This window comes from Emydura macquarii, unplaced genomic scaffold, assembly GCF_026122565.2.
Source record: "Emydura macquarii macquarii isolate MOO-44397 ecotype Brisbane River unplaced genomic scaffold, CSIRO-AGI_Emac_v2 contig_2249, whole genome shotgun sequence".
Classification (NCBI taxonomy): domain Eukaryota; kingdom Metazoa; phylum Chordata; order Testudines; family Chelidae; genus Emydura; species Emydura macquarii.
The window spans coordinates 102,188-117,845 of NW_027132386.1; the positions used below are offsets into that span (position 1 = coordinate 102,188).

At 71.5% G+C, this 15,658-nt stretch overlaps 1 protein-coding gene across 1 annotated transcript; it reads right to left on the reverse strand.

Annotated features, from left to right (window-relative positions):
* Positions 1–874: 874 nt before the first annotated feature.
* Positions 875–15,376, reverse strand: C4A (complement C4A (Chido/Rodgers blood group)). The gene is made up of 41 exons (XM_067560246.1): positions 15,275–15,376; positions 14,869–15,064; positions 14,361–14,547; positions 14,105–14,175; positions 13,874–13,962; positions 13,354–13,436; positions 13,118–13,214; positions 12,726–12,831; positions 12,200–12,323; positions 11,826–11,941; positions 11,531–11,701; positions 11,158–11,337; positions 10,749–10,937; positions 10,346–10,501; positions 9,871–9,997; positions 9,662–9,733; positions 9,320–9,529; positions 8,996–9,110; positions 8,805–8,875; positions 8,584–8,723; positions 7,732–7,941; positions 7,326–7,377; positions 7,028–7,117; positions 6,534–6,737; positions 6,158–6,233; positions 5,917–6,073; positions 5,645–5,785; positions 5,320–5,491; positions 4,860–5,074; positions 4,539–4,697; positions 4,291–4,350; positions 3,961–4,054; positions 3,534–3,696; positions 3,122–3,212; positions 2,821–2,895; positions 2,520–2,622; positions 2,299–2,388; positions 2,096–2,188; positions 1,644–1,727; positions 1,422–1,554; positions 875–1,328 (listed from the first exon to the last, which is right to left on the reverse strand). Exons 1-41 carry the CDS (start codon positions 15,337–15,339, stop codon positions 1,187–1,189), a joined length of 5,169 nt encoding a protein of 1,722 aa, XP_067416347.1. The 5' UTR covers positions 15,340–15,376; the 3' UTR covers positions 875–1,186.
* Positions 15,377–15,658: the final 282 nt, after the last annotated feature.

Consider the following 15,658-nt stretch of genomic DNA (forward strand, 5'->3'; position numbering starts at 1 on the left):
GTTGGGCTTGGGGGGGGAGGGGCTGTGGGGCAGGAGTGAGGAACCACCGCGCGCAGTGACATCATCCTGCTGACCTCACAATGCCGCCAGGCGATGACCTCACAGCAGGGGCAGGGCCTGGGTTGCTCCTGAGGATGAAGGGGGCTGGGCGGACCCTGGTTTCCCTGCTCGTGGCTCAGGTCCAGGGTGAGCGAATCCAGGTGTCTGGGACACTCCCCTCCCCCCCCCAGAGACCCCCCCAGGGCTCCCAACCCCGACTCTTGGGCTTCCATTAGCCAGTCTGCTCATTACAGAACCCAGGCGTCCGGGGCCCCATTGGACGGGGGGGATGTTTCCTACCCCTGGGGGGCTGACCCGTTTCCTGCCCCCCCAGGTCTCTGCTCCTGCCCCCCTGAAGGCGTCGCCACGCCGGCCAGCTGGGTCCCGGCTCTCTGCGTCTGGCTGGCCCTGAACCTGGCGCTGCTCGGAGCCCTGGGGGTCGGGGTGGGGCTCGCCCGCCGCAGAAAGGACCCAGGTATCTGGGGGGGAGGGGCGCTGTGGCGAGGACCCAGGTGTCCGGGGGAGAGATGTGCCTGTCCCAAGGACCCAGGTGTCCAGGAAGCCCCTCCTGATCCGGGGTGGGGGAGGGGAGGAGCTTTATTGAACCCAGGTGTCCAGGTGCCTGACTTCTCCCCTCCCCCGCTCTGTTGCAGGCTCCGCCCCCACGAGATGCTCAGACACCAGGCAGGGGGCACCTGCCCCGACGCCCCCTTAGCTGCCCCCCCCCCCCCCCCGCGAGTTCAGCTGCCCAGCGCAATAAACGGGGAGCCCGTCGGGAAAACGTGTTTTATTCCCATCAGCACTGGGGGGTTGGGGGGGGCCTGACTCAGCTCGGCTCGGTTCAGCCAGCGGTTCTGACCCAAGGCAGGCTGGGGGAGGAGGTTGGGTTCTGCTCGGGATGGTTCCAGGCCGGGGGCTGGTTCCAATCCGGTGGGGATTCCGGGCAGGGAGCGGTTCCGATCCGGGGGGGAGGCGGTTCCAGGCGGGGGGCGGTTCCGATCCGGTGGGGATTCCGGGCAGGGAGCGGTTCCGATCCGGGGGGGGCGGTTCCAGGCGGGGGGCGGTTCCGATCCGGTGGGGATTCCGGGCAGGGAGCGGTTCCGATCCGGGGGCGGTTCCAGGCGGGGGGCGGTTCCGATCCGGGGGCTCACACCTTGCAGCCGTTCTGCCGGTAGCCATCGGCGAAGGCCCGGAGCTGGGCGCAGCGGTTCCGATGGGCCGTGGCCCGGCACCGCGTCGTTTCGGGCAGCTCCTCGATCCAGGCGGCCGCGTCCAGCAGGTACCGGGAGCTGGGGGGGGCAGCGGGGGTCAGACGGGGGGCGACCAAGCCCCACCCCACTGCCCCCCATTGTCCCATTCTCCTCCCAGCCCCCCCCACTCACTGGCCCTGGGGGTCGCGGGTCTCCCCGTCCTGCCCCATCAAGAGGTAGCGTCTCCCCGGCACCAGGCGGATCCGACACGAGGCCCGAACCAGGAACCAGCGCCTCTGCCCGGCCTGCAGCCCCACGTCCTCCGCTGCGGGGGAGGGGAGAGGAGGGAGGTTAGAAATCGGGGTGCCCGGTCCCAGGGTCACCCCTTCCCCCCGGGTCCCCGCCCCCACTCACTGAACTGCAGGGGCTCCAGGATCTCAGCCTCGTAGGCCCGGAAGCCACTCAGCTCCTCCAGCTTCTGGACCCGCACCTCGTAGCCTGGGGGGGCAAAATGGGGGGGTCAGCGCAGGGCAGGGGCTGCAGAAATGGGGATCACGTAGCCCCTCCCCCCACCCCCTGCTGCGTCCGGGGGGTGTCCATGGGGGGGGCCCTGGGGGTGTGACAAGGTGGGAACTTTTCATGCTATTTTGGGTGACTGCTGTGCGTGCCTCAGTTTCCCCGATGTGCTGCATCTTTCACGGGGGGGGGCAGGGGCGTGTCCTTTGGCCGGAGGCTGGGCAGACGATGGCCCAGGCATCTGGGGACTAGCAGCCACTGGGCTGTGGCAGGGGGCCATGGGGCAGGGCCGTGGGGCAGGCCTGGGGGGGCAGGGCCGTGGGGCAGGGCTGGGGAGAGGGGGTCCTCACCGTAGTGCACCCGGGGGCTGTAGCAGGCGAACTCCATCCGCACCTCCTCCGTCACCTCGTCCTCCAGGGTCCGCTTCAGCCGGGGGCAGGCGCCTGCGGGGGAGACGGGTCAGGCTGCCGGGGTTCTCTGCCAGTGCCGGGGGGGGGGGACCAGGACTCCTGGGTTCCCTCCCATGGAGCGGCGGGGATGGGGGGGGTCTCACCTTCGGCGCACTGACCGACGTCCTCGGAGCACAGGGCCGAGACGAAGCGGCTCCGGGCAGGGGCCGAGTAGAAGATGCTGCATCGCTGGGCTGGGGGCAGAGGTGGGGGGGGGGATGAGAGGCCGGCCAGGAGCCCCACTGCCTCCCCATGCGCCCCCTGCTCCACCCCACCCCCGTGTACCCCACATTCCCCTTCCCGCCCCCCCCCCCCGGCCCCAAACCTGGCTCGTAGAAGTCGTAGAGGCTGGCGCTGGCCGGCTGGAGCAGCCCCACGGACACCGTCTGGGTGGCCCGGAAGCCCACACAGTCCTTCTCCTGGGGGACCTGGGGGGGCGGGAGGGGTCAGATGCAGAGAGTCCCCCGCCCCCACCGCAACCGCAGGACCCCCGAGGGGCCCCAACCTCCTGTCCCCCAGCCCGCCGAGCTCCCCAGCCCCATAACCTCAGGGCACGGGAACGCTCTGCCCCCCCAGTGCCCCTCCCCCAGACCTCTTCATTCCACCCCCCCGGCCCCCCCCCTCACCGTTTCAAAGTAGAGCAGCAGTCTCTGGCCCTGGAGTTCATAGTGACTGATGTAGCGATCGGCCAGGTCCTTCAGCTGGGGGGGGACAGGGGGGGTTACACACATTGGACTCAGCCCCCCTGAACCACAGACCCCAGCCCCTCCCTCACCCAGACACATGCCCCCCCCAGCCCCTCCTACACCCAGACACAGCCTTCCATAGCCCCCCCCCCCAGGTGAGACCTGGCCCCTCTCCAGGGAGAGGGGCAGGGCGCCCCCCTGTGGCAGGGTGGATGAATGCAGCAGCAGACGGCCCCCCCACCTTGTCGAGATCGTCCATGTGGGGCTGGAAGCCGCTCAGCAGGGTGATGTCGGCGATGGCCATGCCGGAGAGACGGGCGCCCGGCTGCCTCCTGCGGGAGTGGGGAGATAACAGGGTCACACCCGGAAGTCCCGCCCCCCATGTCAGTGTGATATTGCAGGAAGTCCCACCCCTGAAGCACACACAGGAAGTCCCACCCCTCATGGCACATGGATACAACAGTCCCACCCCTATAGGAATTGAGACACGACAGGAAGTCCCAACCCTACAGTGCATGGAGAATAGGAAGTCCTGCCCACAAGGAAATGGGCCTAAGACAGGAAGTCCCTCCCCCCCCCAGCATATGGACAGCAGGAAGTCCTGCCCCCCCAGCAGAAGCAGTGGAGCCAGGTCCCTGGCGCCCCCGACTCACCAGATGCAGACGGAAAAGGCCACGTCCTTGTTGCGCTGGCTGGGGTCGGCTGCCTCCCTGCGGCGCCGGCGCCGGGCGTCAAACCAGTGGATGGGATGGAGCGGGGCCTCGGCCGCAGGGCTCTCCCCGCCATCATTGTAGTCGTAGTCCTCATCCTCCTCCACTGGGGGAGCAAAGGCAGGGTCAGCCGGCCCCACCCAGGAACCGGGGGCTGGCCCTTTAAAAACCGTGGCCTCAATGATGTGACCTCAGGGAGGAGGCGGGGCCTCTGCAGCCCTGAAAGCTCCACCCCTCCACGCCAAGCAGGACATGGGGGGGCTCTGCCTTTAAAAGGTGTGGCCTAAATATGATATCGCTAAAGGGGCGGAGCCTCTCCCCCCCAGCAGCCCTGCCCGTGTTAACCCTTCCCGCGCCGGCGGGGACTCACCGTCGAAGCGCACGTCGCCGCTGACCGTCACCTCCAGCCCCAGGCTCTTGCACGAGCTGTTGTGCAGCTCCAGCACGTGGTACAGCTTCAGCACCTGGACAAGGGCGGCAGCACGGGAGCCGGGAGAACCCAGGTGTCCTGGTGCCCAGCCCCCGCCCCCTCTAGCCACTAGGCCCCACCCCCTTCCCAGAGCCGGAGAGAGAACCCAGGCGTCCTGGCGCCCAGCCCCCCTCCCCGTTCTAACCACTAGGCACCACTCCTTTTCCAGAGCTGGAGAGAGAACCCAGGTGTCCTGACCCCACCTGCAGGCCCCAGGCCCGTGTTACTCACAGTCAGGGTCCCCTTTCCTTTCCCTTCCACCTTCACACGCAGGTTGTCGCCCAAGGAGAACTGGGGGGGAAACGGGGAGGGGTCAAACCAAGTGATAAAGTCCAGGGGAGACGCTGGAGGGTCGTCACCCCGACTCTCAGCCCATGGGCTGGGAGACAGGGCCTTTCCCCCTATGGGGTGCCGGCTCTGGTCCAGCCCAGAGCAGGGACTGGCTGGGGGGGGCGGGGGTGTTTCTGGGGGTCACTCACCTGCAGTTCCTCCTGGATCTGGTTCTGGGATTTATCCAGGGTGATTTTCTTGGCAGCCGATTTGCCCGGGGTGGAGAAAGTGAATCCCAGATTGTTCTCCTCCTGGCTGTAGGTCATGATCCAGAACTGCGACAGGGCATCCAGCGCCACCACCGTGTCCTGCAAACAGCCGGCCATGGGACCCAGGCGTCCAGACTCCCCCCTCCCGCTCCCAGAGCCAGGAGAGAACCCCAGCGTCCTGGCTCCCAGCCCCCTCTGCTCTAACCGCTAGCCCCCCTCCCCTCCCAGAGCCAGGATTGAACCCAGGCGTCCTGGCTGCACCTGTGTGGACTGGAAGCCGCCGCCATAGTTCCTCCGCTCCACCAGCCAGCGGGCGACCTTCCGGGCGGCGGGGATGTCGTTGCGCAGGAGCAGGTGCAGGAGCCCGTAGCCCGTGGTCTCGATGGAGATGGCCAAAGCCGGGGGGACCTGGCCAGGCCGAGACTCCCTCTGCAGCCGGCCCTGGTCGTCCACCACCCAGTACATCACGGTCCCATCTGGGGGAGAGAACCACCTTTAATACACCGGCCTGGGGGGCTGCAGTGCCGCCCGCCGCCACTGGGGGGCGCTAGGGCTGCAGTACCGCCCGCCGCCACTGGGGGGATGGTGGCGCTGTGACACGTTCTAGAAACGCAGGGGAAGGCGGGTTTCAATGGGGCAAATTCAGCCGCCCCCAGTGGTAGCAGGGAGGGGGCCCAGGCTGCAGGGGGGCAGAAGGGCCCCGGGCCGCGGGCGGACGCACTCCTGTCCTGCGTGGCGAGCTCCCGGAGCCGGGCGTCGGCGGCCGCGATGGCGGAGGCGTTGGTGGAGGCCCAGGAGAGGGCGTAGGCCGTGATGGCGGCCGGGTAGGGGTCCAGCTGCTCGCGCTCCAGTGCCCCCGACAGGTGCTGCGTGGCCTGCACCAGGCTTTTCCTCTGGGGGGAGATTCACAGTGAGACCCCCCCGAGCCCTCAGCAGCCCCCCCCACTGCCCCATCTCCCTCGCAACCCCGCCCCCCCCACCCTGTCTGACACCCGCCCCCACCCCCAACCTGCCTTCGCCCCCCCTCCCCGACCCCCGCCCTGTACCAGGCGTTCCAGCTGCTCCTGCTTCTCCCTCTCCAGCTCCGGGTCGGTCTCCGGCTCCTCGTAAGCCACCCGCGCATGTTTCAGAGACAGCACCACGAACGCCGTCAGCGAGACGCTCCCCTGCTTCCCCCCGACGCCGCCCTGGGGGAGAGAACGGGGGGGGGAGCCTGTGAGACACGGGTGCGAGCGACGCCCTGCGGGTGCCGGACAGCGGTGAGTTCCACAGGTGCACAGCCCGGCTGTCTGCCCGGGGGGGGGGCGTGCAACGTCACCTGCATCTCCCGGTGGATGACCGGCTCCGGGTCCTGGAAGGAGCCGTCGGGCTGTTGGTTTCCCAGCAGCCACTGCACCGATTGCCGGATGCCGGCGTCGTCCACGGCCTGGTACTGCCGGCTGAGCGCCAGGACCTTCACCACGAACGCCGTCAGCCTGGGGGAGGGGGACACACCGGGTCAGGGGGGGCCCAGCTCACAGACTCCCCCCCCCTCGCCGTCGCCCCGTCTCCCGTCTCACCAGGTGCTGCTGTCCCGGTGCAGCCAGGCGCCGTAGGACCCGTCCGTCTTGCGGAAGGTCAGGATCCGCTCGTAGCCTGGGGAGCAGACGGGATGGGAGGGGGCGTTATAGTGGTGGGGGGGTCGGCCCCCCTCATCCTCTCTGCCGTTGTGCCGGCTGCACCCCTAGCGCGCCGGGCTGGGCTCGTCCCGAGGGGGGGCCTCAGGCCAACGCAGGCCAGGGGCAGCCGCGCGCCGGCAAGTGGGGCTGGCGTCCCTGGGCGGGCCACGCCGCCTGCAGACAAGGCCAGGACCCAGCCCCTCGTGCCCAGGAACCCCCACCCCCTGCCCGCCCCGCTGCCCACCCCTGCCCCCCGCCCGCCCGCCCCGGTGCTCACCCAGGCGCAGGTTCTCCAGCCCCTCCGCCTTGCGCTCGGGGGCCAGCTGGGCCCACTGCTCCGTCTCGTCCAGGTAGCGCATGGCGTACAGCCCGGGCGCCATGTAGATCATGGTCTGCTCCGCGCAGCCCTGCGGCACCCGCAGCAGACCGGCCAGGCCGGCCGGCGAGAGCGAGTTCTCCAGCGTCTCCGTGGCCGTGTCGGCTGCCGGGGCCGGGGGGGGGAGGCAGAGAATGGAGCAGCCGCCGCCCAGGAGGGGAAACCGAGCCACGGGGGGAGGGGTGAGTGGGGCTGGGGGGGCGGAGGGGTGATGGGTGGGTGGGGAGCCGGGGGGAGGGGCAAGGGGATGGGGGGTGATGGGGGGTGGGATGTTGGGTGGCAGGGGGTGGAGATGGGGGGATGGGGCGGGGGGGATGCAAGGGGACGTGGGCAGAGGGAGGGTCGGGGGGGGGCGGGGGCGGGGGGGGCGGCTGGGGGGGCGGGGGGTCTCTCACCCGTGACACGGACGCTCATCTTGAAGTCCCCGTGGGGGACGGCGTTGGGGGGCAGCTGCCCCGGAATCTCCAGGGAGCGGCTGCGCCTGTCTGTGGGGCAGGGCGAGGGGGGGTCAGATGGGATCCAGGCAGCCCCCACCCCAACCTACCCCCAGGCGCCCCCCCACCAGCTCACTGCAGAAACCCCTTCCCTTGGCACCCTAAGGATCAGCTCAGCAGATACCCCCCTCCCCCCATACATGCTCCCTTCCCCCTCCCCCCACGGACTCCCCCCTTCAGCCCCTCGGGGGGGCCCCACCTTCAGAGTCCAGCAAGAAGCTCATTTCATCCAGCTGCACGGCACCTTCTCTCTGGGGGGGCAGGAAGGGGGGGTCAGCTTTGATACCCCAGGGGGCAGGAAGGGGGGGCAGCGCTGATACCCGGGGGGGGGTGCAGAATGTGGGAACCTTGTCATAGCTTCACCCACACCGTGCGTGACTCAGTTTCCCCGCTCACGTTCGAGTTCTTCCCCCGGGGCGTGAAGGGATTCGTTTCCTCCCGGGGGGGGGCACAGGGACCCCTCGGTCGGGCTATTGGAGACAGAGACCGTGGGGGGCCCTGCAAAAACCACACGCCGGGAGCCAGGCCAGCCCCGAACCCACCCCAGAGGGGAGAGGTGGAGGAGGCGGCGGGGGAGGGGATCTGTGGGACCCGGCCCCCCTCACCTGCACCCGCAGGCTACGGGTGATGCTGTCGCTGATGCCCCGGCTCCCCACCGCCGTGACGGTCACAGGGATGTCGGCCGCCCCCATGGGCACCAGGGCGAAGGGCACAGCCAGGGCCCCCTGGGCGGGCACCTGCACGGCCTGGCGCCGCAGCCGGCCCCCCGTCGCCGGGGCGCAGATCCCCTCCGAGCGCTCCATGTACACCGAGACCTGGGGAGAGACCAGAGGGGAGAGCTGCGGGTCAGTGAGGGGCGCGGCTGAGCCGGGCGGGGGGGCTGCGGGTCGGGAGTGAGGGGCGCGGCGGAGCAGGGCGGGGGGCTGCGGGTCAGGAGTGAGGGGCGCGGCAGAGCCGGGGGGGCTGCGAGTCGGGAGTGAGGGGCGCGGCGGAGCTGGGCGGGGGGGCTGCGGGTCGGGAGTGAGGGGCGCGGCGGAGCCGGGCGGGGGGGCTGCGGGTCGGGAGTGAGGGGCGCGGCGGAGCTGGGCGGGGGGGCTGCGGGTCGGGAGTGAGGGGCGCGGCGGAGCTGGGCGGGGGGCTGCGGGTCGGGAGTGAGGGGCGCGGCGGAGCAGGGGGGGCGGGGGCTGCGGGTCGAGGGGCGCGGCGGAGCAGGGGGGGGGGCTGCGGGTCGGGAGGAGGGGCGCGGCGGAGGGGGGGGGGGGGGCTGCGGGTCGAGAGTGAGGGGCGCGGCGGAGCTGGGCGGGGGGGCTGCGGGGGGGTGAGGGGCGCGGCGGAGCAGGGGCGGGGGGGCTGCGGGTCGGGGTCGGCGGAGCTGGGCGGGGGGGCTGCGGGCGGAGCAGGGGGGCTGCGGGTCAGGAGTGAGGGGCGCGGCGGAGCAGGGCGGGGGGGCCCCTCACGTTGACGGGCTGAGCGAGGTAGTTGTACAGCACCGGGCGCAGCTCCAGCTGCTCGAAGCGTTTCACCGAGTACGGCAGCTGGAGCGAGATGTGGAAATCCTGGAAGACGCGGACGCTGAGCGGGTCCGAGACGCAGATCCCTGCGGGGGGGGGGAGCAGAGGGTGAGCAGGGGGTGGGCGGGGGGACAGACGGACGGACGGAGGGGGGGCGGGGCACGCACCGGTGCTGGGCGACATGCTGATAGCCTGGATCTCCCAGGTGGTGATGGAGTCGGGCACCAGGTGGCTTTGCCTGCGGGAGACAGGATGGGGGGTCAGTGGGGGGCTCTGGGAAAGGTGCTGGGAGGCATGGCCGGGAAGAAGGGGGCCCTGGGGGGTGAGGGCACCGGAGGGGGGGGGGGGCGGCGCTGACCGGCTGCTCCGGTCCACGGTGATGGTTTTCCACAGCCAGCTCTCGGGGAAAACGCTTCGCGTCTGCACCGCGTCGTCCTCGTCGAAGAAATCGTCCTCCTGCACCATGGGGTCCACTGCGGGGGCACAGCGGGGGGGGCACTGAGCCAGGCCCCAGAGCCCCCCCCCCGCTCTAACCACCAGACCCCACTGCCCTCCCCAAACCAGGGAAGAACCCAGGAGTCCCCCCCCCAAACCCCCTCCAACCACCAGACCCCACTGCCCTCCCCAAGTGGCGGAAGAACCCAGGAGTCCCGGCCCCCAGGACCCCGGCGCCTGGGCTCACCCCGGGCCAGCCCCCCCGGCCCCCAGGCGCGGGCCCGGCGGCGCAGCTTGGTGGCGAAGCGGCAGCAGTCCAGGAAGGCCAGTTGGCAGCGGCTGTCCGGGGAGGCCCCGATCCGCGTCGCTCGCTGCTCACACGTCCGGCGCATCGGCACCTGCGTCATCCCGTCCCGGCAGCATTGCAGAGCGACCGGGTCGGCCTGGTACCGCGAGGCTGCGGGGGGGGGGGGGGGCAGAGCGTCAGGCGGGGGGAGCAGGGGCTGGACCCCGGAGGGTCCGACGGGCAGGCAATGGGGCTGGCCCTGGGCGAGGGGGGACCCCCAGCCCCTCTGCCCCCCCCACTCACCCTTCTCTTGGGCCTTCAACTGGAAATCCAGCGACCGCTTCCTGCGGGAGGCGTCCGGGCCGCACCGGTGTCCTGGGGGTCAAAAGGCCGCAGGGTGGGTCAGCCTGGGGTGGGTCACGTCTCTGAGCCCCCAACCCCCCTGCTGGCCCCAAAGTGACCCCTGCCCCCCTCCCCTGCCCTCCGCCCCCTCTCCTCCCGCCCCATCTCACCCCTGTGGATAGGGCTCTGCAGCTGCCCCACACGCAGGGCCAGGCCGGCATCACCGAAGACCCCCAGGGCGTCGGCCCCACTTCCCGGGGTGCAGCCCAGGTCATAGCTGCCCAGGGCCTCAAAGACCTGGGGGGAGAAAATGGGACGTGGGGGGGGGGTGTCAGAGAAACAAGGAGGATTGTCCTTCCTTGACCTGCCAGCCGCCGGCCTGTGCCCGCGTTTCCCGCCAGGATCACAGGGCAGCCGAGGGGCCGGGGGGCAGAGCTGGGGCTAGCGGCCCTTTGGCTGGAGGAGACCGTGGGTCACGGCTGGGACGTTGTGGGTGGAGTCACAGCCGGGAGGTTGGGGGTCACGGCCGGGAGGTTGGGGGGCTGCCGAAGGCGCCGGCTCCCCTTGGCTTGGCCACGGAAGGTCCTGGCTCCAGGCCGGGGGGCGACTCTGGGGGGCGGCGCAGCGGGCCGGGGGGCGCCGTACCTTGGCGGGCGTGAGGCGGTGCCGGCGGTTGACGACGTAGACGGCCGAGTCGACAGCCACCAGGGAGACGGAGGCAGGGGAGTCGGTCACCACCGTGAAGCCGAGTTTGTTGTGGGGACGCAGGGGCTGGCTGTGCTGGTCCGGTCGCAGCTCCAACTGGGGGGCAGGGGTCAGGGGGGGCTCCACGCTGCCCCATGCGCCCTGCCCCACACCCCGCCCCCCACTCCATCTCACTTACCCCGTGCACCCCACACCTCACCCCATGCACGCACCACACCCACCCCACACTCCATCTCGCTCACCGCGCCCCACGCATTCTCCTGCCTCACCCCCGCCCTCCACTCGCTGCCCCACATCACCCACCTGGCCCCACCCGCAGCCGCCTGTCGCCCCCCGGCTTTACCTTCCCTTCGCAGACGTCCTCCACGTCGACCCACAGCGAGTCGGCCACCACCTCCTCGTCCAGCCGGTAAAAGGCCACCACGCGGAAAGCCGGGGCCAGCGCGGCGGTGACGGGGATGGAGACCGCGGTGAGGGACGTCTGGGCCCTGGCCACGTGCCGCGCCGCCACGATGGAGCCCCTGTGCAGGACCTGCCGGGGGAGACCCACAGCTGCCCACTGCCCCATAGCACCAGGGAGGGGCTGGGGATGCCGGGACCAGGATGGGGACTGCGGGGGGTCTCCTGGCCACGCTTCAGGGGGGCATTAGGGGCTGTCCCGGTCACGCCGCGGGTTACACAGGTGGGGTGCTAGGGGGGTGCTGGGGGGCTCACCAGGTTGCGCCGTGGGGCGCCGTGGGGCGCTCACTCACCATGTAGTAGAAGTAGTTGAAGGCGTCGGCCCCGATGGCCTGGAGCTGCAGGGCCAGCGACTGGCCGGGCTGCAGGGCCCCCCCCCACGACGCTGAGAGGTGCAGGTAGTGTCTGCTGGGGGCCTGCGTCGCCACGGCCCGGAGAGACGCCTCGGCCGGCGCCGGCTCCCCCGCCACCACCTGCGGGGCACCGTGGGTCAGGGGGGTCACCCCACCCCCGGCTGTGCCCCCTCCCTCCCCACCCCCCACCCCCGGCCGTGCCCCCTCCCACCCCACCCCATCTATCCCCCCATCCCCCACTCCCCACCGTGCCCCAACCCCCCCGTCCCTCCCCCCATCGCTCCATTGCCCCCCCTCCCCCTCCCCCCCATACCTTCAGGGTGAGGGCACTGGCTCCCTGGCCCAGGTTGAGGGGGACGACGACCAGCCCGTTCTCGTCTGCCACCGCCCGGCTCTCGTGGGGGGCCGAGTCCCCCGACACCTGGGCTGAGACCCACACGGGCGTCTGGGGGGCCGGGGAGCCGTCGGCCAAGGTGACGCGGGCCTGGGGGGAGGGCGAAGGGAGAGTGAGGGGGGCACAGACACAGAACAGCCCCCCCGAGCGCAGAGACCCCCGGACACAGAGCCCCCCCGGATCCCCCCAGCCCGCCCGGGGCCGCCCCACGCACCAGCACCAGGAAGGGCACCCCCGGGACGAAGTGCCGCTTGGTCCTCGACAGGTCCACGCTGTAGGGAGACGTCACGAACTTGACGGTGCTCAGCTCCTGCTCCTCCAGCTCGCCGCCTGCGGGGGGGGGGCAGGCGCGGGTGAACGGCGGGCACAGACCCCAGCTCTGCCCGGGGGGGGGAATCGGAGCCGGCCCCCCATTCCCTGCCCCCCTCGGCCGGCCAGGTTGGGCCCCCCCGAGATAGACCCCGCCCCCCCATTCTCTGCCCCCCTTTGCCGGCCAGATTGGAGCCAATCCCCTCGGGACAGGCCCCGCCCCCCATTCCCCGCCCCCCTGAGCCGGCCGGATCGGGGCCGCCCCGCCCCCGCGCTCACTCGCCGTCTCGATGACGGTGGCCGTGACGTAGAGGTTGGTTCCCGCCAGCTCCCGCAAGGGGCGCCCCAACTTCTGCACCAGGAGGTCCCGCCTCAGGGTCACGTTCGCTGCCCCATTGTTCACCTGCCGGAGGGGGGCAGGGGTTAGATGATACCCAGCCCCCCATACGCGGCCAGCGGGGCCCCAGGGAAGGGTTGGGGGTGCACCCCAGGGTGACCTCGGAGGCGGGGTGGGGGCCAGGGGCTTTTATGGAGGGACGGGGTGCGAGGAATTAAGGAGGGGTAGGGGGAGCGGGGGGGGGGGGGGGCTTCAGGGGAGTTGGGGAGACCCAGGGGCTGTGGGAGAGATGGGGGACCCGACAGGACTGGACGATCAAAGGAGCAAATGTGGGGAGACTTGGAGGGACCCCTGGGGGGTCCCTGGGGAGAATGGGGGTCCATGGGGAGGTTCCGGGGGTCCCTGGGAGGATGGGGTTATGGGGGTCCCTGGGGAGGTGGGTTATGGGGGTCCTGGGGGGGGGCTCACCGTGAGCTGCTGCTCCAGGCCCCTGAGGAAGGTTTTGTCCCCGGCCTCGTTGCTCACCCCGAATCTCAGGTAGGCGACGCCGTTCACCCCCTTCCCGTAGACAAACCTGGCGAGACAGGGAGGGGGTGACCCTGAACCCCAACACTGGGGGGGGCAGGGAGCAGGGGGGTCCATGGGAGACTGCCCTGGGGGCGGGCGACGTCTCTGCCAGGGGCCTGGATTCACCGGGGGGGAGGGGGCCGGAGAGAAACGGGTCGGACCCCGAGGCCCTTCCCAGAGCCGTGGGGAACGTCTGGGGCCCGGCCAAATCCAGGCCGAGCACCCCCGGGAACGGCCTCTGGCCCTGCATGGGGGGGGGAAGAGGGGGGCTGGGCTGGGGGAGCTGCCCCTACCTGACCTGCAGGTCAATGCGCAAATCGGGGGGCCCCTCGCCCGTCACCAGCATGTGGGTCCGGTCCGGGATCATCTTCACCTCGAAACGGGGCAGCACTGGGGGGGGAGAAACCACCCATGGAACCCAGGCGTCCTGGCCCCCAGCCCCCCTCCCCGAGCCGGGAGAGGACCCAGGCGTCCTGGCCCCCAGCCCCCCTCCCCGAGCCGGGAGAGGACCCAGGCGTCCGGGACTCACCGTATTTCTTCACCTCGAACTCGGCGCTGCTGTTGGACTCCAGGGCGTTGGAGAATCGGGCCGTGATGCGCCAGGTGCCGGGCCTGGCAGGGGAGGGGGGGGCGTGAGAGGGGATTGGCCCCCCCAGGCGACCCCCCCTCACTCCTCCCACCCCTTCGCCCTAAGGGACCCCACTCCCAGCCCCCGTCATTCCTGAGGTGTCCCCATGATGAGATTCAGGAGGGGGCGACCCCCCCTTCCCTCCAGGGGGTGCTGCCCCCCCACAGTCCCTCTCAGAGGCTGGACAAGGGTATCGGGGGCTCGCCCCCCCTCCCCCCCCAGCCAGGCAGACCCTCCCCCGTCCCGGGATCCCAGGTTCACGGGAGTCTCCCTGACACCCCAGCCCCCCTCCTGGGGGGCACCACCCCCCCCTCCAGAGAGACGATCCCAATCTGGACCGGGCGCAAGCCAGCTTGGGGGGGCCCTCTGCCCCCTGCCCCCCCAGCCGCCGCCTGGCTCCCCCGGCCAGGGGGCCCCTCACTCGGAGATGTCGGGGATCGCCAGCTGGTCCGTGATGACCGAGTTCCGCGAGAATTGCTGCACCTTCCGCACCTGCAGGCCCTGGCTGTTCTGGGGGGCAGACGGGGGGCGTCAGTGGGGCCCGATCCTGCCCACGCAGCCCCTCCCACTGCCCCGTGGGCCTGATCCCCGTCCCCGGCCACCTCCACAGGCCCGATCCTGCCCCCCCCCCCCCGTAGGCCCCGACTCTCACCAGGATGGTGATGGTGACGCTCTCGGCCGTGGGGCGCAGCTCATGGTTCAGGGCGAAGACGCGGAAGTGGACTGGGGGGGACGAGACAGAGTGTGAAGGGGGGAGGGGCTGTGAGTGCAGGGGGCTGGTGCAGGGAGGCTGGTGCAGGGGATGGTGGGGGGCTGGGGGTTGGTGCAGGGAGATCTGTGGGGCTGGGGGCTGGTGCAGGGGGACGCGGGGGGGGGGGGCCGGGCCGGGCGGGGCGGGGGGCGCTCACCCTTCTGCCGGGGCGTGTAGACGGGCTTGTCGGTCTGGATGAAGAGGTGGCCGCGTCGGCTGGTCCAGGCCAGTCGCAGGGTCTGGGTGCGGGGGGGGGGCAGGTGCTGGCTCCGCGCCACCAGCTGCAGGTAGCGATCCCGGCGCAGCGCGGCCAGGCCACAGCGCACGGCCAGCTCCGGGCTCACCTGGGCACAGGGCGTGGGGCTGTGGTCAGGCGCTGCCCCAGGGGGGCAGGGGGCAGGGCTACCTCTGTGGGGCAGGTTCTGGGGCTCCTCAAGGGGGCGTGGCTATCCCAGCGTGGGGGGGTTGGGGGCGGGGCTCTCCCAGGGGGCGGGGCTCTCCCAGCCGGTGTTAGGGGCGGGGCTTTCCCAGGGGGCGGGGCTCTCCCAGCTGGTGTTAGGGGCGGGGCTCTCCCAGGAGGCGGGGCTCTCCCAGCCGCTTTGGGGGCGGGGCTCTCCCCGGGGGCGGGGCTCTCCCGGAGGGGTGGGGCTCCGGGCGCCCCCTACCTTCAGGCTGAGGCGCTGCATGTAGCCAGTCTCGGGGCCCAGGCTGAAGGGCACCTCGGGGGAGCATTTCTGCCGCGTGTCCATCTCGTTCTGGAAGTAAACGGTGCCCTCCAGCCGCCCGGCCGCCCCCTCGGCCTGCAGCACGACCCCCACCTCCACCCCCACCGGCACCAGGCTGGGCGCCGCCAGCAGCAGCCTGGGGGGGAGAGAGATCAGCCGGCGCCCCTCACCCCTGACCCGCAGCCCCGGCGCCCCTCACCCCCGACCCACACCCCCCCTGCCCCTCACCCCTGACCCACAGCCCCGGCGCCCCTCACCCCCGACCCACAGCCCCCTGCCCCTCACCCCCGACCCACACCCCCCGCCCCTCACCCCCGACCCATACCCCCCCTGCCTGGCCCCTGACCTGGGGGCTTGGTGGCTGGCGCAGACCAGGGCCCCCGCGCAGACCATCCAGAGCAGCAGCCTCATGGTGCGATGCTCCGGGCGCGTCTCTGCCCCGCGTCTGCCCCTGCAGGGTCCGGGCGGGGAGATGGGAGCTGGGGGGGGGGGCGTGTCTGGGGTAATTATTAACCACTCAAGGCTCTGGCCCGGCTGCCGGTAACTGGGCCATGTGGGGCGGGGGGAGGGCAGCGATGGGTACTGGGGGTGGATGGATGGACCGACGGACGGACGGGTGGACAGACAGCAGGCCAAGGTGAGTGGGGGGAGGCAGCCAGGCCCCCTTCCTGCCGGACTGAGGGGGGTCCAGCCTGTGCCCCCCCCCACTTATCTCCCACCCCCTCCGCTC